Consider the following 23071-nt stretch of genomic DNA (forward strand, 5'->3'; position numbering starts at 1 on the left):
CGCCTCGGCCCGCTCCCCTCAAGGCCGGCCCTTGCCAGAGGTACGCGGGCGCAGCGGGGCCCCCGTGAGGCGAGGCCGCGAGCCACCCCAAAGGCCGCTGCCCTCCCGCCTCCAGCGCCGGACGAGCCGCTTAACCGCCGCTACGAGCAGGGCGGCGCGCGCACCCCCGGGAACGCTATGGCGCTCGCGCCGCAGAGCCTGCGCCTGCGGGTCGCCGCCAGTGCGGCCCCTAAGACTACAGCTCCCAGCATGCCGCGCGCGGCCGCGGCGCGCACACGCCACGGGGCCCTGAGGGCGAGGCCCGCCCAGCGGGGCGCGGGGCATGCTGGGCGTCGTTGTTCTGGTCTTGGTGTCACTCGCGCTTGAGGGAAGGCCACCTCCGTCGCATCACGCTCTTTCCCCGTGTGAATTCCTTTCAGGTTGCCGCCCGCAAAGGAGCGAGGCGTTGGAGGTTGAGCGCATCAGGGTCCTGCCACCGGCAAGCCTTCGTGTCCTTCCGCGCTTCCCGTGAGTGCCTGCGCATCCCGCTACGCTTTGGGGGTGGTTTGATGCTCGACGGCCGCCGTAGGCTCCTGCCTGTCAGCTGCCACCGCCTTTGTGGAGCGGCGGAAGCGGCGAGAGGGGCGATTGGGCGCAGCGCGGCGCCGCTCCCAGGTGCGCACGGGTCCCGCGGCTGTGCGGCGCGGCGCGGGGCCGGGGCCGGGGCCGGGGCCCGGGCCCGCCCAGTGGGGGGGACCCCACTTCGTCTCGGCGTCGCCCCGGCGGGCGAGGGGCGCGGCAGCGGGGTTGGGCCGGGGCGGGAGCCCAGCCGCGCCTCGCCGCCGGGTGGTGGCGGCGTCCCGGGGCGGGCAGCAGCTCCGGGCTCCACCCGCCGCCTCCCCCGCGGCCGCGCGCGGCGGGGGCCCGGCCGGGGGGGTAGCCGCTGCCCGCAGCTGCTGCTGCCGCGGGCGGCGCCGGGCGGGCGCGCTCGTCCTGGGGCGGCTCGGTTGTGCCGCGCTGCTTCCCTGGCTCGGTGTTAGGCAGACCGATAGCGGCTGCCGGGGAGAAACTCCATTTTGCGTTGACAGCAGGCGTTCCTAGTGCCGTTTGAAGTAGCACAGAAATACTGTCTTAAAATGCCGGCGGGAGATTTTTTTTTCCCCCCTCAGTAGTAATACCTAAATGTTTGCAGTCAAAATGGGTGAAAAACATACCGATGAGACTTGCTTCGTTTTGATTTTGCCTCATTTTCTGTGCTAGACAAACACTTGCAGGTATTCTTAATTTTAACTTAGCGAATCATGTATTACTAATGCTTAATTTGACGTCATTGTCTGCAAGCTTAGTGTAAAAGCATCTGTAGATCCCTCAGGCATTGCAGAACCACTTCTGCGTTTTTGATACTGGATATACTTGCATTTGCTTAACAGCAAAACCATTAACTTTTTATTCACTAAGCCCATTCATACAGTTTTTCGTACCTGTGTTTTAAATCTCTGTGAAGTCGTGAAATGGTGTTTTTTGGTTTTGTTTATTGATGGCTTTTGTATCTGTACTTAATGAGATTAGTTATGTAGCAAAACATTTTTGTGGATTTTTTTTGCTATCCACCGATATCTTAGCTGACAGTGTACAAAAAGCTCTTTGAGCATCCACATATTTCATACTTTTTTCTTTTGTTATGACATTTGAACCTATTTTGCTTTGCAATTTCTATTAATCCTACTAAATCTTTTATTAAATCTGTATTTTGAATCCTACAGCTGTTTGTGGCAGGATATGTAGCCTGCATACTGCTAATTTATAACATGCCAACATTTAAAGTACTAAAATGAAAAGTAAAGGTAAATACTGCAAAAGTACTCTTCTTGCATTTTTTTATTTATCAGTCTTGCAATTGGCTCTGTAGCTGTACAGGATCCTGTGGCAAGATCAGATAGTACCATCTTTGGCGTTTAATGTATTTCTTTCAAAACGGTTCTTTCACGCAGCTTCAGAAGTGCGTTAGGAATGGATGCGGTCACCATACCATAGTTCTCTTTGTTTTAAAACAATCTTTTCAATAGTTAGATTGTGTTAAGTGAGGGAAATCTATGATTTTAAGATTTTTCACTGTTCTGGGTTTTGTAAGCTAGTACAGATACGTTAATAGCTGCTTACTTAAGAAAAGTTGCTATCTTTAAAAACATACAGATAACCATTGTGTGGTTTCTGTGTTGATCAGTGTTTCAACCATGTCGGACAAAAGTGAACTGAAGGCAGAGTTGGAGCGCAAGAAACAACGATTGGCTCAAATCAGGGAGGAGAAAAAAAGAAAGGAGGAAGAAAGAAAGAAAAAAGAAGTAAGAAATATATTTTTTTTAAATTTGACTGTTTCCATATGTAACTTGTCTGAAAGGTAAGTTTACTTAAAGTTATTTGCTACATGTTATTTAGAGAGAGTCTATTTAATGGTCTGTTGCTGGTGCAAATGTAGCAGTTTCCTGTGAGGAACAAATGCCTCTTCTTTTCTTTAGAATTGTCGATAAAGCAAGTTATATTAAAAAATAAAATCCCACGCTTGTGTTTGTAGAAATCTAAACTTTATACTTGTGTTCATGGGACATCATTAATCAAATCACTGTGAGAAGCAACCAAAGTACTGCACCAAAGCTCTGCTTAATAATTTGTGGTGGTATTACTTAGAGGACACATTTCTGAAATGCAGTTCTCAGAATGCCCGTGTGCTAGTGTTGTAACTGTACTAACAATGTGCTGTATTTTTCTGCTCTTTAGCCTGAATTTTAAATTTGGAGCAGCACTCAGGACACATGCTACTTGTGTGTTAGACTCAGTTTGTTAACAGTCTTCTGGATTTTTTCCTTGCTTACGTGTGTCAGTGATGTCTCACCACTTCTCTGCTGAAAGCAAGTTATATATCATAAATAAAACTTGCCTGAATGTTTTGGTCTGTTGGGCATCTTTTTTTGACATTTCTGTATTTTGATTACGATCTCGTAGGAGTCCTGAATTAGCATATGGCTCAAGACTGGGCAGCTGCCAGCAACATGATACAGACAAAGGCGAGAGAAATATCTCAGAATACGTTCTGATGATCTTGTGAACAATATATTGTCTGTATTTGAGGTTCCACATGTGATACAGTGGCTCATCAGTTGGGGACTTGCTCTAAAGTTTGGGAGTGGCTTTTTTTTAAAAGGAATTGTACGGTAGATTAGAAGCATAACATGCACCCATGCGAAGAGCAGTTGGTCTTTAATCATGACATTGTGATAGAATAGGCTGGTCTAGATTTTGCTGCTTCTTTTAAAGCTTTGTATTTATATAATTAATTTACATTTACAAAAGCATTCACTTGTCGGTGACTGAGTTGGGAATACCTTAAACTATGAATCATATCTCTCGAATTGAGATAAGGTGTGAAAAAAATGTGGAGAAGTGCTCAGCATCTTTCAAAGAGGATGAGAGTGTGATTTTTGTTCTTTTGTTGTGTGAAATTTAGCAGAAAATAAAACAACTTAAAAATATTTAAATCCATTGCAAACTTTTGGACATTAAGTAGTTACTGCAAAAATTTTTTTTAAGGTTTTGTATTTGTTTTGTGAAAACTCTGAGATTCAAAAGAAAGCTTTCTCACTAAGCAGCCCTTTGTTTTTGTTAAAAAACAAAAAATAATTAAAATGATCACAGAGGCAATCATCTCCCTTATGTCCTTATTCTTAATTGTAACACAGTTTAGCGTGCGCTATATCCAGCTTAGCATCCTAATAATTTTACAGTGGTTAGCATTAGCATAAGAAAAAAGTGTTCTTGATCTTATGAAGTGTCAGCTGTTTTGACAAATGGGAAGACACTTTCACTCATTATATATGCCATTGTGTATTGAAGACAGTACCAGAACTTCCAAATTTGGTGATTCCTGACTGCTGTTTACTTTATCTACAGAAAAGATCATCAGAATTACTAGACTCAGTTATCTAACCTGTATGATAACAGGTGTCAGTAGCACAGAAAACACTGAGATCTCAGAAATGAAATTAAACTGTTCTTCATACCAATTAAATGCTGTAACTTAATTATTTAATTATTTTTAGACTGATCAGAAGAAAGAAGTTCTTCCTGTACAAGAAGAATCTGATCTTGAAAAGAAGAGAAGAGAAGCCGAAGCATTACTTCAGAGCATGGGGTTAACACCTGACTCTCCTGTTGGTAAGAATATTAATATTAGTTAATGAAATAAAGATTTTGCCCTGCATATTTTGTTGTTAAGATTGTGATATTTGTATAACTATCTTGAAAATTCCATGGCCACTATTATTTCGGTATGCTTGTCTGGTTTTGGTACTACTTTGTCCTGCATGGTTGTCATTTGTTGTAATGTCCAGTAATGTGTCTCAGTACTCAGTAGTAGTATTTGTAAAAGATTTGTTTTGTACTTGATAGATTCTTTAGCATCTTTTAGTTGAAATATATAAATATGGTGTATTCTTGTTCTTTTCTCCTATTTTTCCTGCATATTATTTTTCTGTATTTCTTCTGTTTCATAATGTCAAATCCAAACTCTGATATTTTCATGCAGAGTTGGCTTGTTTCCTTTCTGCATGTTTACTCCCTAATTCTCCTTATCTCAAATACCTGACGGACTTTGATGGAGTAATAGCAAGGCTAAGTATAAAACTTAACTCTCTAGGAGGATAATTCGTGTCTATGCCATTCTTGGATGTGTGTATTGGTATAGTGTATTGGTTGTTGTTCTTTGCCTTTACTTAGCTGTGTCTCTCTGGAAAACAAAAGCAGGGGGGAATACTTGAGCTCCACTTCTTATCTTCCAGGTTTAAAATTCTAGAAATGTTAAAACTTACTTTTCAGACTTGATTTAATGATGATGAGGGTTTATTTCAACTGGGTTGGCAAATATTAAAAAAAAATATCATTTGTTATTGGGATGGTCTGTGCATGACTACATATTCATAATTGCTTCTGGATAATCCCGAAACGTTTAAAAATGAGCGTTGAATACCATTAAAGCCATTTCCATTACATCAGCCGCAGCAGAAATTTCTTAGTAGCTTGGGCTGTTCTTTCTGACAGTTCTAGAGATTGTGTTTGGGCTGTGTTAGCACTGGAGTATATTGTAAGTAATCAGTTCTTATCTATTAGAGATTTTATTTGGTTTGGTTGAATGCTTTCTTGTATGAAGTCTTGCTAAGGCAGTTGACATGAGACTCTTACAGAAATACGTAAGATCATATATATTTTTTTAAAATCTGTGAGAGCAAATCTAAAAATCACATGATAGCCAGTCCTCAAAGGCAGTCATCACATGGATTTAGAGCAGTAGCTGTGTGGTTAAAAAACAAATGAAAACACAACAAAACTCCCCTCTGAGTTGCTGGCATGTGAGACCAGGGCACACTCCTGTCAGTGTTGTTTAATTCCTTTGAGCCCCTCCTTAACCACACCTGGCTGCGTACACAGATTCTCAGACTCCTGCTGTTCCCTTGCAGGATACCCAGGTCAGGTCCAGATCCTAAACTAAGCTAAAATGCCCTACCCTCTACCTCGCAGTAGTGTGCCTGAAGCATGAGCTCAGTCTGCTGACTGGATACTGACAAGACATGCTAGTACAGTGCCAAAGAAAGGTGGCTCTCTGTTACAGAAGATGGCAGCATAATAGTATGAAGTATAGTATGAATAGTAGGAAAAGTGTATACTTTTGGTACTTTTCATATAAGAAAGCATAAGTTAGTGAAACAAAATAACTTTTGAGAAGTCACTATAGTTTCATCCTCTCTTAGGGTAGGTCGAATTGGTCTTTTCTTGACATGTATGCATTAAATAGGTATCACCTAACTAATGGGAAAAATTCCTTGAAAGCAGCTCCCTCCACGAGAGGGCAATGTAGCATCAAATACTAAGCCACTTAACTCTGACATAAATTGTAGTTCAGCTCTTGAAGCAGTGTGTTTCTTGGTGTTCACAGTCTGCTCTCCCTTATTAACTATGATCTTACTATTTTTTAATTATTAGATTAACTTATTAACTTGCTAACTGAAGAGTGTGCAAATAGATAAAACTACTATAGTTTAAGTATTTACTTTGAATAAAATAGGGTAGAAAGTTTGAGGAGTTTTTACTGAAGAAACTATAGTTGTATTTAATTGTCTTTGGTGAATTTTTAGGTGATAGTAAACCTTGTTCCGTTTGTGTCTGTATATGTTTTGTTTTACTGTCATTCTCTTTCACTTTATGTTCTTTGTATTACAGTTTTTTTTTTTTTATGGAGAGCTTGATGGAGTTTGAACAGCAGTTTTTTTTCTATGAGGAAAAACTTGAATTTGTATTCTGTGGGAAGAAATTTGAGAATTAGGAATTTTTTTGTTCTTCTCGTACAAAAGTCTGCAGAGATTGAGTTCATTTGTGTGGGGCTTTTCCATTTTAAAATCGCTGTATGTAATTCTTGTGTGTGTTACAGGAATGTCTTGCATTTGTATAATGTCATTCTTTTCTGGAGTTATTAGCCTTGGTTTCATTTATTAATTACTCTTGTAGTGATGATGCAATGTAGTTAAGTTCGTTTTGATTGCTATGGTTGTATTTTAGACTCTGTGTCACAGTTTCACAGGGTCATGAAAGAGAGGTGACAGCTACTTTAGAGGCCTTAAACCTCTGGATGGCTGTCACTTGCTTTTGTCTTTTGCTAAATGATTAGAATGGGTGGGATGAAAGAGTAGTAGCATAACAAATACTTTTAGATCTGGCTTTGTGATGTCCTAATTCATTATTTATGTCTTGACCATGTATACTGTTATGAGTTTATTTCTAGTTTGCATTTTTTGGCCATACTTATTTCTAGGTAGAGCTAAGTGACTTTTTTAAATGGTGACAAAATAAGTTTCTAATCTCACATTGTTCAATTAAGGAGTGAATGGGTTGTCTGAATGTTTTACATGTTACTGAAAAGTGAAGCATATAAGGAACTTTGAAACACATCCTAATTCTTAAGCATAAATTTAAGTTACCACTTTTAAAAAGAACATTTGAAAGAAATACTGGAATAGTTTTGTGTTGTTCAAATGGCATGATATCATTCATTGTTATGTATCAATTCCAAAAAACATGTTGCTTTTTAAACTGTTTTTTGCAGTCTTAATCTAAATGCTGGAAATGAACTGACGTTTAAGAAAAAGTTTCAATATGACAGTGCTAGACAGTTTGTCTAATAAAAAGAGGAAAAAACCAAAACCAAAAACCCAACACCAGACACTTCAATGTGTTTGGGGTAGATGACACAAGATTTATGTTTGACTCAAACTAAAGCTAAAATAGTAGTATGCTCCATGACAAAACCACTTTTTTGGTCCCCGCTTCTGTGATTATGTATTTTGAAACAAAATCACCAGTTAAATATTTTTAAGAAAACTAATGTTGAACCATATTAACACATATATTCCTTTTACTTTTAAGCAACATGATTTAGTGGAAATTATCTTTTGCACGTTGGTGCCACCATTTATAGAAGTTCAGTTTTAAAAATCTATTTTCAGGTCATTTGCTCTTAAATGTCTTTCCTTCCATGCCTTTTTGTATGCCCCAGGTTCGTAAATGCCAAACAATTGCATGAACGTCCAGCATGAAATGTTAACATTGTCTTTTCCCCTCTCTTTCTACTGTTCATTTTCATCCATGTATTTTTTGTTTGCCATTTTTTTTTTTTAATACTTCATGTTAAATTAATTTGGAAACATCTTAAGCTGTGCAACCTCTCCGAGTAGTAACAGCGGATACCTGTCTGTTTCACTATCTAGTCCCTCCTCCTACCTCTCCGTCTTCCAAATCTGTGAGTACGCCAAGTGAGGCTGGAAGCCAGGACTCTGGTGATGGTGCTGTTGGATCTAGGTATGTCACTTTCTTTGACATATTCCTTTGTTTAACACTTGTATTTTGAATAGTCTAAACTTTATAAGCAGTCAAGGTTGATGACTTGAATATGAGGTTACAGTGGTGTTGAATCTGTTGCTGTTTTACGCAAGTGCTTTACTTTATAATTTGAAATACAGCTATATTTACTAATTTGAAATTGCTAACGTTAACTCAGAGTTGTTTAAACTTGCAAGTTTAACGTAAAATGAATCTGAATGTCTTGTGGTAATATTCTTGTAAATGTGAATGTGTGAGGACAGTGGAACAACTGGAAAAGTCAAACTTTTGGGCTCTTCCCAGCTTTTTAAAGGAGGGCATATATGTATCATAAGCTATTTCCTTTTTCCAACTGTTGTAGTAAAAGATATTGTCTACAAACCTTGCCTTGCTTCTGAATTTCTTGTACTCAGAACAATACTTCTCAAGTTATTTTACCTTGTAGCTACCCTATCCCCTGCCACAAAACTGTACTGTTCACAATTTCCCTCATTTGGCCAAAGCATAGCACCATGTTGGTAGTGCAGTTTTTTCCAGCTCCAGTACTTGCTACATTCCTTTGAGCTTTTTTTTTTTTGTGCATGACAGTTTGAGAAATACTGCTTTAAAGACAGATAAATATTTCTGTTAAACCAGGAATTCAAAGTGGAGATTTATGGGTGATAAGATGGGAAACACTACCTCCAAAGGGAGTTTCCATTGTTTGTCATATCCCATGCACAGTCTGTGAATAAGAACAGTATTTGCCTATTAATATTGATAAATTATATTTTCACAGCAAATTATTGCTCATGTGTAATTTAAATTTCCTATGTGTGTTTCATGGATAAAGTCTAGTTAAAGCACATCTTCAGTTACTTTTGTGCCTGTATGAGTGGTCATTTTGAAGAAGGAGTGAATACTTATACACTTCCATGTATATTTAAAAGAGACTAGAGTAACATTTTGTATGCATGTTTTTAATCTAAAATCTTAATCTAAAAGTATTCAAGATTTTAATGGTCTAAGCAAAAGTTATGAGTTGTTTATTTCCAAGTAGCAACCGCTAAGTTAAAACCAGGAGAATACAGTCGGCAACAGATACGAACACAAACTCTTTTTGACAGTGCCTATGTGCTGTCTTGAGTATATAGTTTCTTCACTATGCAACTGAAGTTCACTTGTCATGTAGCTGAAGAACCAATATCATTGCTCTTTAATTTAGTAAAAGCAAATTTTAAGTAGTAATCCTGAATTTCAAGTAACTTACTGAATTGTCATTTTATGTTTAAATTCACTGTCTAGAAGAGAAAGCAATAAATGTTTGATAAATAGAATTTTTCTTTTCATGTATAACTTAATATGGTAATATGTGTACGTTACATACCTGTATAGTCAGACTCCCCATTCATGTTGTTTACTGAATCTGTCTCCACCTCGAATGTTCTCTGATTGTATGTTCCACATATGTAGTAACATAATGCTGTTTTATGCATACTCATTTTTATGAAGATTTGAGAAAGCTTGTATTCTAAACCCCTATAGCTTCAGCTATTTGCAAAACTTAAAACTCCATGTAGATCTTGACAACTTCCAAGACAAGCAAGTGTAAAAAAAGATGCTGCCCTGGAAATACAGAACAGGGGTATAACTGTATAGCTAGATTTAAGGCAATATATTGTTGCTGTTAGAGAGGCTCCCCTTGTTTATTCTTTGATCAATGGATAACATTGTTCCCATCTGATGGTAAACAGATGTCCATATCCTACTATATTAGTGAAAATGTGTACAGCATGCCTAATGTACACATCCACATGAACCTGAAAAACAATGGAAAAAGTTGTACTGTGCGATAATTCCCCAGCATTATACCTGGCAGTTCACAGATGACTTCTGTGTCAGTATGAGATATGTTAGCAGGTTCAAGTTGTTCCAATGTTCTTGATAGTCTTAAAACAAGCCCTTTTATATCAGTGTATTATTTCAGTTATTTGATGGTGTGTGGCCCTCTACAGTTCTCTGTTCGTGCTGGAACTGTGCTTTATAGAGATGATCTCCTTTGTAAATTTAGTCTTTTTTGCTGTATGGTGCTGAATCTTCCCAGTAACTTTATTTATTTAGTAATTAGTAAAACAGTGTTCAGACTTTGTTCCTGCTGTTACCTCCATCTGGCTTGATCAGTAAACAGTTTTGTCTTCCAGTTTGTTACTGTTCCTTCTCTCTTTTCCTCAGTTAAGAGTAAGAATTCAAGACTGAGGATTGATATAGTTGGTTTATATTTAGGTTAGGTTTAAATGTAGATTTACAAAGATTTAGTTTAAATGTATGAAGTGCTTAAAGATATGTGGAGCATTAGGAGTAAGCCGGGATGCATAGAAGTTCAGGTGTATGTGGAAGAATCCATTCTGTTCTATTCACTGAAGCTTATAGATAAATTAATACAACTTAAGGCATAAGAAGTTTCTGCAAAACAAAAAGAATGGTATTTTATATCGTTGTGGTACACATATAAAAGATAAATTTTATTTTAGAATGTTGCCTTTATTTTAAAAGAAAATTTTGGAGAAAGATTAACAGTAAGTCCTATACTGTATATTAAATTTAACTAATTTAAAAGGCAGACTGTCCCTAGTACCACTGAAGAAACTGTTGAAAGGTTTAAAAAAAAATGCTTTGAAAGCAGGAGAGCAACCTCAGGAAGATCTAGGTCTTATACTAGGCACAAGGGTAGGAGTCTTCTAATTTGTAGCCCTCCCAAGTGTTACTGAAAAAGTTGGCAAAATGTTTGACGAGTGTTGTGGTATGTAGCATGGAACTATCTGAAGATAAGAAATCTTCCTTTGCAGAAGCAATCTGAAGGTTTTTGGTAGAAGGGTTGTTTGGTTTTTGTTTTCTTTTTTTTAATGTGTAAAGTACAAGCAATATCCAACCTGAAGTTTCAGGAACCAGTTTAAACTGGAAGCTTAGATTTATTTGTCCAAGAAGAATAGCAGAAACCTAAAAAATAAGTATACTCAAATAATTAAGTTTATGACAAGACAGTCTATTTCCTGACACACCAAAGATATGGAGAGTTTGGGAATTTGGGTGTTAAATTGTTGCTATGGATGCAGTAGGCAGTGGTTCTGTAATTCTTAATTAAGCTATAATCAATTACTCTTCTGACACACTTTCTACAAAAACAAGATAATGCATGATACACCAGTACAAGTGAGTTTTTATGGCATTGCCTGTAAACTTTTGAGATCACCTTTAGGAATTCTGCACTTGCTTTAAAAGAACATTACCATTCTTAAAATGATAGAGGGGAATACGTATCTTTTATTGACTACTTGTAGTAAAATATTACCTATTCTTTATTTTTCAATTTGTTAAAAACATGATTTTAAAAATACAATAGTGTCTAGAAGCATAAGACAAAAATATGTTTGCCTGTTAATATTTCCTATATGCCTGTTTTAAGTATTAAAAAACTGTTTTAAAACTCTGCCTAAGTGTCATAGTAGGCAGTAGCACTAAAGGAAACTTTGTGGTGAAGGCTAAGAATGAAGGGAAAGAGATGAGATTTAGGCCCAAGTTCATATTTCTTTTGAGATAAAAGTAACTTGCAGTGGATGCATTCTGTTTGTTACTCCGATGAGATCTCCACAGTACTTTGAAATGTGTTATTAATATAAAGCCCGCTGTATCTAAGAGACTTAAATACCTTAAACAGAATTGTCTCTAAATCAGATCACACTTATAAGCCCAAGGCAGTGCTTAACCCATAATTACTGCAGTGTCACATCTTGGAAACTCTAGCAGTTCTCTATCCCAGTGGAAATGCATTTTTACCTCCACCAAAAGGTTTGTGTTGACTCATTTCCTTTACCAATATGACAATTTCCTCCACATATTTAATGCTCTGGGCAAGACTGCATAATGTTAACAAATCTATCTTCATATGACATGACCAGATCTGTACGGATTTTAAAAGGAGTTTAAAGTCTGTAATAGTTCCTGTCAGTAATTAAAATAGTTTTTATTTGCCTCTCATAAAGCCTACGTTTGTTTGCAAATCTTTAACTTTCAATCTTTAAAATAATTCTTTTCTAATAGCTCTGAATTCTGTGTTTGCTTTTTAACTTTTGTATTTGCTGTATGTATTATTGCACTGAATTTTTGGTGAATTTCCCTTAACTGACGTTACATTGCTTTGTTTTTTGTGAAGAATGAAATAACTGTAAGCTTACTATAACTCTAGCATTTCATAGTTTGTATTTGCTTCACTAATCTCTGGCCTTTTTTGCTAATGCTGCATGGTTGTTCAACTTGTGGTATCAGGACGCTGCATTGGGATACTGATCCATCAGTTCTTCAGCTTCACTCTGATTCCGATCTGGGGTATTACATAGATTTATTATATTCCCTCTTTAATATATTTATGAATAATGAATATTAGAGCTTATTTTTCTTAAGACTTCAAGTAACTGTTAAGAAAATATTCTGTGGCTAATGAAGGTTCACAGTGTCCCAAGACAGTGCTGTTTGTTTGTAGCAGGAAATTTTGATCTTATTAAATATACGTAAAGGTGCTTATTTCTAATATCAAAACTCATTGGTTATTGTTTTTCTTTGAATCTTTCTTTGGCAAGATAAGCTTTAAAAATAATTTCTTTAAAATAAAAAGCTTAGAATAACTATCTATTTAAAACACAGAATGACTCCCATCTTTTCATATAACATCCAGATTAATAGGTCAAGTACGCTTATAAAAACTGTAGCTCATTGTAAGTGCTTGCTAAAACCTGTAACATGCCATAAGAGCTATGATTCAGCCCACCAAAATCTTAGAGAAAAAAAAAAAGAAAGAAAAAAAAAAAAAAAGAAAGAAAAAAAAAGTTTCTCCTTTTTCTTTCCTTTCATTTTAGGAGAGGTGTGGATAATGAGAAACTAAATTTTATATAGATAAATTGCTTTTAATTGTTGGATCATTGCTATATTGACTGCAATACATACTGAAATTACCTTTCATAGGCAATCACAGCGACTGAGGTGGGTCTGATTAATATGACGTGCTTTTTGGAAGTACATTATGTGTTGTAGTTAGGTGATACTGGCTGCATCTGCATTTATAAGATCATATTTCACAAGCTAAAGTGAGAATGAAAGCGTTGAGGTTTTCAGTATCGTATTCTGGAGTAGTGCATTATGGATAACTGACTTGTCAGTGTGTGGACTCCAGAGTCAGACTTGCAGTTCTGAGTTCTAAATAATATCTTAGAGGTAGATCAAAAGATGGGCAGCGCAGTTAAATGGACCAGGAAATGCTTTTTCATTCAGAATAATTAAGCCATTTTCCAAGCTTTGAAATCCTAGAACCCTAACCTTACAAATGTGACTCATGCGAGCAGGTCTCTTCCACTGAAGATAGGGTATTTCATGTACACAGTACACAGTAGTATCCTGGTCAACAGAAAAAGAGCAAAACTTTAAAATGTTATCTTATATTCCAGATATCTGTATATATTTGCACATCGTTCTTTTTGTCTTAAATGTATAAATAGCTACTGACTTTAAATAAAAATAATAGTCATGTGACTTCTCCAGGGGTTAGTTTCCATGGGATTTAAGTTTGACTAGGCTATGTTTGACATGATGACTTGGGCATGGTTCTAGGTTGAATATGAAATAATTCATAAAGTTAAATATTTTTTTCTGATGTTTCTATTCATTTTATTTAGACGTGGGCCTGTTAAACTTGGAATGGCTAAAATTACACAAGTTGACTTTCCTCCTCGAGAAATTGTTACGTATACAAAGGAGACGCAAACACCTGTTATGACTCAACCCAAGGAAGGTGAACAATTAACTTATTACTAAAGTTCTTTCTTCGATTATTATAATGATGACTGTATGAATTAGAACCAACACTTTGTGGTTTTGAAACTTAATAAGGTAGAATGAAGGTTGATTTGTGAGATAATTGGTATAAATTCTATTATTAAGTTCATTTAGGTCTTGCTCAAGAATGTTATTGTCATTCTGCATCTTGTTTAACATTCCTCTTATTAGTAATACTTGTATTTTCTCACCCCTAGTAAACATGCAGATTAGATGCATTGAGTTGCTTAAGGAGCTGAAAGCTCACAAGTAGAAGTGGGATATATTTTGCCTGTATGATCCTTAAGAAAACCCATACAACTTATTTGAAGGCTGTGTATCCATAGGCAGTTGTGGCAGTAAGCAATGAAGTTGGCTAATGAAAATATACTCCTTTTTATCAACTTGTATTTTTATATATTGAGTTTTAAAAGTAAGACCAGATTTCCTATTTAACCCAGGGAATTTCTGTTCTTGGCAGTTGAGCATATGCATTGTTTCAGGCATGACTTGCTTGTTTTTGAAGAAAGATATCTTTCCAAAGAAAATACGGTTGGTTAATAAATTTGCTTTTCAGTGTTGAAGGACTTGAATTCAATTGCAAATGAAAATGTTAATCTTGGTCTAGTTTGTATATAGTTTTACAACAAAATCTCTTATTTATTATGACTGCCTTTGAGCATGTGTGTCTTTGCTAGCAATTTTAGTTCTAACCGTAATTTTACTTTTTTTGTTTGGGGTTTTTTTGGTATGTGAATTTCTTGGTGCTTATGCAAGGAGGTAAAAGCACAGCTTAAGACATGACAGGAATACACTGAGCTTAAATATTAGGATGATATTTCCACAAACTACGATTTACTTGAAAATGTTTGGTGTAGAGTTGTTGTTGTTCTAATTTGCATCAATATGTTGCTTTTGTTAAATGGCTAGAGTGGTTGTTGAGGCCACTTTGCTAAGTTTAACTAAATGCAAATGATACTGTGAATGGATTTAGGTGGAGGGAAAAGAGGAGGGAAAACTAAGGTAATACATAGCAGCAGTACTTCTATATTGAAAAATTTCTATCTTTTCTATTATCTCCGGATATCCAGTTTAAGGAATCAGTGCGTCTTCAAGATACAAACCAGATGATCTTTCAAACTATGTTACTCAGCAAGCCAGAGGATATACTTTTTCTCTTTTTATTGTTTTTACACAGTTGCATACTGCATTTCAGATTAGACATTCTTTTTTACTTTTTACAACCTGGAATACGTTACTGTATTTTAATGCATGTATTATATACTTGACCTACAGACTGACATACAAACTTTCTTTTTTCCTCCCTTCGCTGGTTTATCTTTGCAGTTCTTTAACAGCTTATCTTTGTTCTTGTGTGTTGACTACGATTTGAAGTGTTAGCCAGTGAGCTGTCATTTTGCTAGTTTGTCAAGCACCTCTGCCAATGTAAGTCACCTCAGTCAGCAGTGATGTACATTTTCCTTCAAAACTTGGCATTTCTGGAGAGGAATACGCTTTATTATCCAGGGAATCTTGACAGTGCTTTTTTTCTGAAGCAACAATGAAGTAACAAGCATTGCTGTTAGATGTTGTATAGCCTGTGCTGTCAATAACTTACTCTTTCTTCCACTGATCCTTATAGGAGTTCTGTGTAGTTAAGTGATTGTTTTGTGTGATTTCTTAAAATGTTTTGGCAAAAGAACAGCTTTTGCTTAAAAACCCAAACTTACTGTAGTAGTTGCCAAAAGCAGAGTTTATGGGGTGTTTTTGGGGGCATGCAGAGGCTGTTTACTGAGATACTTGTCTCTAACGAGGTGTTGTTGCAGACTTGGAATAGGGTGAGTAGAAATCAATAGAAAGTAATAAAATTTACTTTACTGTGTCATTATTTTATATAAATGTTACTCTAAATAGTTATATAACTGTAGTTCTAAATATAGTCTAAGTAGTTATATAAATAGTTCTGTCTGTCACAGTTTGTGTTTTAGGTTGAATCAGTTCTGCTTTTTTTGAAATTAATTGAAGTTAACCTCCATTTGAAATCTGGTTATTTAAAGTTTAGTTTAAAACAGTTTCAGGGCCATAGCTATTCCTGAATTTCCCTGTCTTTTTTACAGGTTTTCATGTCTCATTTTCCATAGGATTTTTCTTTTCTTTATTGTTCCCACATTCAAAAAAAACCAAAGGAAAACTTTTTCTGCTTGCTTTGTGTGCCATTTCTTAAATTACTTAATCACATTAATGTTTATATTACATCAAAAAAAACAGGTAAGAGTGGACATGAAAACATTTTAGTTGACAGTATCCTTTTAAAGTATACTGAGAAAGAAAATAACTTGTAAAGTGACATGTCCCGTAGGACTTACTGCATGGGAATCCTCACTACTGGCAAATACTTTTTCATGATGAGTGGGCATCCTATGATCATGTGCAGGGATTTCTAGCTACTTAATTTCATTATTGTTAAAAATCGTTTAGCAGGAAGGAGTAAACAAACGTATTGGGAATAAAATGACCCTTAAGTTCTACCATAGTAAGTTAGCTTACCTGTGATCTAACTGTAGCAACACACAATTCAAAATCCAAATAGGCTACTAAAACTAACTGTTTTTCTTTTCTGTTCTTTTCTTTTCATTCCTGCATACCAATATGTTTTGAGGTTTTCTGCTTTTATTTCCCTCGGGGTTTTTTCTTCCCTCTTTCAGGTTCACCATGGAATCTGGAGACATAGTACATAGTTTCTGTGGAGAGTTTTACTTATGTTACCTGCTGTGAGTGGAAACTGGGATTGTATGGGCTTAGTTCTACTCTCTGTGGATAAGCTGTAGTTGAGACTTACTGCAGTAGAGTTGAAAAGATGGATTGTCCATATCTCTGTTTACCAGAAGGCGCTCTCGATGCAGATGCCATCTCCTGATGCATTCCACCTTAAAATAATGTTGTTTTCTGTCCGCTTGAGAGCCATCATCATTAATTTTATGTATGTGTGCTTCACAAAAGTGACTTAGATTGATGCTTTTTCATAATTTCAGCATCAAGGGTTTTTTTTAAGGTCTGTCTTAAGATTGTCTAAATACATTCATATGCTTGCAATTTATTATGAGATCTGAAATAGGACACAGGTTAAAAAAAAATCTGCCTCAAAAATTGGAGTCACCAGATGAGAGATTTTAATTATGAGAAGAAAAATTTGAAGTTTTTAAAAACATTAGGCAAAAGTGATTATTCTAATTGTCAGAATGTAGTTATATACATTCTATCTTGGAGCACTGCGAATTTTTTTTTTTACTTCATTGATTCCTATTTCTTCTCACAATCTGAATATTAGTCTTTTTCATTTTAGTTAACCACCCTGTAAAGTAAAGGTAATCCTGCAAAGGACACTTGAGACTTGAGCTTGCAACCTGAGTTTACTGAAAAATAAGTCTTTTTTTGTGTAGCTTGCTAAGCTGCAAGTTGCAGCTCAGCTAGGTTAGATCTGGTGTTCACATCTCTTTTTATAAAGTGAACCGGACAGAGATTTCTTAATTATGCTGTCTTGAGATGTTAAAATGCTGTTGGAGCTGTGCTTTCGAGCAAAGGAAAATAGAGACAGTCTTATTAGATGCGCTGCAGCTTTTCACAGGTGCTTGGCTTTGGCAGAATGTTCTCGAGCCTGTGCAAGTACAAATGTGGTGCGCACACACTCTGCAGCTTTAGGTCCACTTGCTCTGTAAGCCCAATCGTGTTAACTGTGATGCTGAAAAAAAACAGTCCTCTTTGTTCCACTTCTGTATGCTGCAAATGTTTATATAGTTATACTGTGACCTGAACTGGGAAAGAAATTCAGGACAAAACTAATCTTTTGGGGAGCAGAGTTAGGAAGTAGGGGAAAGTTTAGTTTTAAACCAAAATAGTTCCCTAATTGCCATAGAAATCTTGGTGGCAATACAAATGAAGTGACAGTTATGTAGCGGAGCTCCACATCCTAAACTTAAAGCTCGCTTTTGAAGATACCCCTTTTGGATTAAGTACAACAAGCAGTTGAATTTAAGTACTGAGCACGTTTTACCTGAAGAGTTCTGATTTTAAGATGTGAAGGTCACTCATCGCAGGAGTTGACAGAAGGACAGCATTCAGTTTTTTAGAAATCTAAACCAGGAAAATTCCATTTGCTTCTAGTGAGAGAAGGTAGGTGGATTAAGTTTACATGACCATGTGTGTTGCACCAGCCTAGACAATACCAAAGATGAGGCAACTCCCCCGCTTCAGTGAAGACAAGAGGTTCCTCAGGTGCAACTGCTTTGAACCAGTGATTGTCTCCATTTGACATGGGAGAATGAGCAGTTTGCATGCAGCCCTAGATGGTAGAATTAAGAGTACTTCAATGTTGTTGGCACTATCAGCCTCCTTCTGCTGAGACCAAAAAGCGCTATCACAAGAATTTCCACATCTCTTCCTTTTTTCCCCTTGAGAGACTTGTATCCAAAATACTAGATGGCCTTGTCTTTGTCTTATACGATGCCCAGCTCCTGATTTTGAAAAGTGACACCACCATGTTGCTGTAGGCATTTAGCATGCTAACAGTTCTCACAATTTCCATTTTTTTATTTAAGTACTAATATGCTGCTTTATTATGACCTCAAAGTGTTCAAAAAACTGCTGGTCTTGGGGAGACTGTTTCTTCTTATAACATTGTAGATGAAGAAAATCAGGATCTCTCCTAGAAATCAGTTTCATTTTGTAATTAGAGATTGCATCGTCTTTAGAGCAATAAATATTTTGTCACAAGAAGTCATTCAGTGTATTCTGAATAATACAGAAGATTAAATTTACCCAAATTAAAGTTAACAAATGTGTTTCACAGTTTTTGTAGGAGGATATTCAAACCCAAAGTAGACTCAGAATGTAGATCTATAACACTTGTTTTACGGACTCTTTATGTGATGCTGGCAACCCAAGGCTGCCTTTTCCTCAGGGTCCTGTGGATACAAGTAAGTGACCAAGGATATAGATGAAGAGAGAGTCAGTAAGAAATGGCTTCAGTGGTGGAGGTCTTGCTGTTCTGAAAACTTCTTGCTTTGATGGAAATGCACATGTGCATCTTACTGCAGTGTTTCATTTTTCACATTTTTGGTCTTTTTCTCCAAATTTTTCAATAACCTTACTCTTTAAATCCTACTGTTTTGTAGCAGCAGCTGTATTTATTATGTAGAAGAAATGAAATGAAATCATGAAATGCCTCATTGTTCTGAGGAATGTAGCAGAGACAATACACTCCTTTTTCTCCTCCTCCTGTCATGTCCTGTTTTGTTTGTTATTCTGTGATACAGCAATGATGGCCAGCTTTTTGGTTTGGGGACCACATACATTTATTTTGGCTTGATAAGTGTCATTCCATAGTCAGTGCCCTTCTCCCTTATTTCATAGCTGTAAGCCTAAACGGCCCAGGTGTCTACACAGTTGCTACCACTTCAATAATTTTGCCAGCATCATGGCATGAACATACCGTGTTCAGCACTGCTGTCTGCTTCGTTTGTTGTCCAATTTTGGACGTGCTTTTTAGTTAGTATAGTCAACTAGTTGTTAGGATTGTTATTTAGCCTCTCTTTTGCATACTCTACCGACAGCAGATTTTCAGAACTACTCTATGAAAATATATTTGAAATTGTGTTCTCTCCATACTCTCATTCCTCTCTGGTAGGCAGCAGTAGTGGCAGTTTCAGCAGCAGGGAGATGTAATCCATGTGTGAACTCTGGAATTTGTCTTGATATTCTGCATGCTCCATGTTGGCCACCACCGATGCAGAGTACTGTAATACTGGTGCTAAATTTTTCTTTTTTTCTGCAGTTCTTGCTATACTGCTTTCCGCTATACTGTCTGATCGCCTCCTTTGTGATTTGCTAACATATTTTTGAAATTTGCATAGGAAGAAATTACAGTCACTAGTGCACCCAGAAAAGATGTGTTATGAGTCCTTACTGTGGTTAATCCAAAGATAGACATATAGGTGAATACAATTTTGCTTGGAGACTGTCGCAGTTAAGGCTTTTCCTGGGCCGTAATAACGGTATCTAGTGCTGCTGTTCAATACAGTGCATATGCAAATCACAGCTAACTGCAGACATTAGCTCCACTCTTTGAGGATGTATTGTAAAGCCTAGTAAAGTCTCCAAGACATAGAATGAAAATGTTAAACCTATTTTGTCTTTTTAATTCTGATTTGTAGAGTATAACAACTTGATGTGTAGGACCGGGCCTCTGGATGTTGCTAAAATGAATGTAGTGTTTTTATATTAATTCTTTCTAAAATACTATAATGGAGCCTTATATTCATGTATTTTCCTGTGCATGCTTTAAATGTACAGTGAAATATAGATGGGAAAACTTGATATGAAGACACCTTGAACTTAACAAAAGCCACCCATTTCACAGATGATTTAATTTTGATTAACCTACTCTGCAGCAACAGATTACTCAGGCAACTGGAACTTCACTCTGTAGTGTTATTGCTAGGTGCGGCCTAATTTACAGCACCGCTTTTTTTTCCGCTTTTCTTTCCGTCTCACCAAAATACATCACAATTTCGATGTTAACTCAGAGTAACAATTCAGTGGTTCATTAAACCTGTTTTTAGCATTCATTGACAAGAAATTTGTCACTTCTAAAGTAACTGCTATTTTTATGCAGTCTTTACTGCTCAGTTTATAACCTTAGTTTCCCTGTTCCCCTGTCAGAAAAAAACATGGAGTTAACCACTTAGCATATTTTAATGAATATTCATCCATATGTTGATGCAACATAGTCCTGTTTTCCATCTTCATGGCCCTATGGATTTTCTAAGTCTTAGCAGCCTTTCTTTTAAATGAGCAATTGTATTTTGTAGACTGACAGTTGAAGTGGCATAAACACAGCAGACAAAGTCAGTAATGAGTAAGGAGGAGGATGAAGTGAGACTCTGCCTTTGAGATTTCCAAGTTCATATAGCTGACTTCAAATAAGTGCAGCACACCACTATATCATGTGGATTTTTGACTTTAGGTGTGAAACTTTCTCAGAAATAAAATGTCTAATCTTCCAGTGTTTGCTTGCTAGCATATTATTGCCAGCTCCCTGCAAATACCACCATTTGAACTGTTATTAAATAAAGTCAAGATAAGTGAGAAGAAGTAATTAAAATAAAAATTTCTGACCTCTATGCTGTCCCATGGCTTTTGCTGTCTTGTTAGATTGTAAAGTCCTCTGAGAAAGCATCCTAATTATAGATAATGAAATCAAGAATTTGTGTATTTTTCTGCCTTTTTAAATTTTTCCTTCAAATTCCTTAATGAGAAAGTTAATTTTGCCTATGACTTTTCTTACTTTAGAGAGAAGGTTTTAGATTTCCATAGGTACAGATAAATCGCAGTGAGATGACATGTTCAATTTCATGTCTGATACTTTGAGGAAATTAAAATAAGTGCTGTATCCTGCATTTAAATGCAGTAATATCAGCTGGCTGTATGCAATGAAAGTACTATGAAGGAATTTATGTCTCTGTATAATATATGCCATTTATGTCTCAAACATTAAAAAGCAGGAGCAATCAACTATATGATCTTTTGAATAAAATATGTAGATTAGAAGGTCACTTAGCGCTAAAGGGTTGACCAGCTGCATTTGACAAGAATTTGACTCCTGTCACTGAAAATGGTACTTAGAATCAGTGTAGTACAGCTAACTTGGGAGAGGGTTGGGCTGAAATTTCTCGTTTGGGACATTCAAAGCTAGGACAATATATCTGGGGTGACCCAAAAACCAGACTTCTTTGTTTGGGGGTTCGTTTACATCTGCATGGTTGATTCAGTGGGAGAGAGATGGAGCAAGAGGGGGATTTTTATCCAAGTGGCTGTAGTGTATGTTGTCCTGTAATTTGTTGTTCTCAAAATCATGTCTGTTAACTCATATTACATTTTTTTTAATTAAGCAATGTTCATACCTGTAGCGATTTGACATTAGGATTTCAGATGCTTTAGAATGGCTACAAGTTGCACAGTTTTCAGATTACTAGTCCGCTGTACATGTGAATCCATCGAAAAAGGAGCAGTGTCTTTCTGTTTCTCTGCGTGATTATTTTGCCCAGAAAAGCTTTCATTTTTTTTTTAAGTAGCACAAAAGCTGTAATTGGCATGCTTTGTAAGGAAGTGTCAATGTGCAAGAGAGTGGAGATCACTAAGAATTCTTTTACGCGTTCTTTCCCCTTTGCACCACCGCCTCCTCAGCAGGGTCACTGAGATCACTAGCTTTTCTTGAAATGGCCATTTTCACTGGCAGGTGCATTATACCCTGTATTTTCAGATTGTTTTTCCATTCTGAATGTTTGGCAGGTTGATTGCTCTGGCTGCATTGACGGAGAAAGGGCTGACAAATGCGGTTGGGCTGGCTGAAAAGACAGTGATTACTGTTTTCCTTTGTGGCTGATTGAGGCCCTTGAAAGGAAAGATTTTAACCTTCACCATTTGGTTCAAAAGTATGAGCATATATTGAAATCATTCATGCCATTTATCCTAGTTCTGTAAACTTGTCAGAACGTAAAAATCGCTCAATTTCATGTAATGTAGGATTGGCATACGTCATTATCATTTTGATTAAGTTGGAGTTTGTATTATTGTGTGCATTATACAGTGTCATTTAAAGCTTTCTTTCCTGCAGGTACGGTTATATTTTTATTGCCTATACTATGGAGTTAGAAAGATTTTCAGACCTCTTTAAACCTATCACTATGTGTGTGGTTTGGCAGCTGGTATGGCCTACAAGCTGTATTTTGTTTGCAGGGTAAAGGCTTGTCTGTAGGCCTCCTGGAGTGCTGGTAATTGCACAGGCTTGCCATTGGGGAAGGACATGATTGGAAGCAGCCAGGCAGAAAAATGTTGTGCCATCCCATTGCCACCTCATAGCGGAGAGACAATCCTAGCAGTACCATCTGGTTGTTGCTATCTAGTCAGCTGGCCTGGCTGCTGGGATCGCGTCTTGGCAGCTGGTTCCCATCCCCTGACCACCCTCTTTTGGGGGTGGGGTGGGGGGTGGGGGTGGATTTTTTTGTTGTTGTTGTTAGATAACTTTGAACATGGGTCAGGGAGATGGCTGCAGCAAACAAGCCTAGTCCCTGTTTGAATACTGTCTCATTACTTGTGATGAGGCATGCAGCAGACTCCTGCTGCCGTTCCCTTATAGACAGATGACATAGCTGTTTAACCAATAAAAATAGTCTTTTCAGAAGCTTATTCTAGAAAGTGGATGAAGAAAAGCCAGGAAACGCATATTCCACAACACTAAGTAATTTAAAGTTATTTTCTGGTTTACAGTATTCAA

At 37.2% G+C, this 23071-nt stretch overlaps 1 protein-coding gene across 4 annotated transcripts in view; it reads left to right on the forward strand.

The window, feature by feature from the left end:
• Positions 1-283: 283 nt before the first annotated feature.
• Positions 284-23071, forward strand: part of DYNC1I2 (dynein cytoplasmic 1 intermediate chain 2) — a 31643-nt gene continuing 8855 nt past the window's right edge. Inside the window, exons 1-6 of one of the 4 annotated variants that reach the window (XM_026093239.2) lie at positions 284-507; positions 2204-2321; positions 4074-4188; positions 7788-7878; positions 12202-12261; positions 13602-13717. In XM_026093239.2, the coding sequence (XP_025949024.2) occupies positions 323-507; positions 2204-2321; positions 4074-4188; positions 7788-7878; positions 12202-12261; positions 13602-13717 (685 nt within the window). In that variant the 5' untranslated portion in view covers positions 284-322. The other 3 variants (XM_026093231.2, XM_026093246.2, XM_064514948.1) reach the window with 3 other exon arrangements.

This window comes from Dromaius novaehollandiae, chromosome 7, assembly GCF_036370855.1.
Source record: "Dromaius novaehollandiae isolate bDroNov1 chromosome 7, bDroNov1.hap1, whole genome shotgun sequence".
NCBI classification, from domain to species: Eukaryota; Metazoa; Chordata; class Aves; order Casuariiformes; family Dromaiidae; genus Dromaius; species Dromaius novaehollandiae.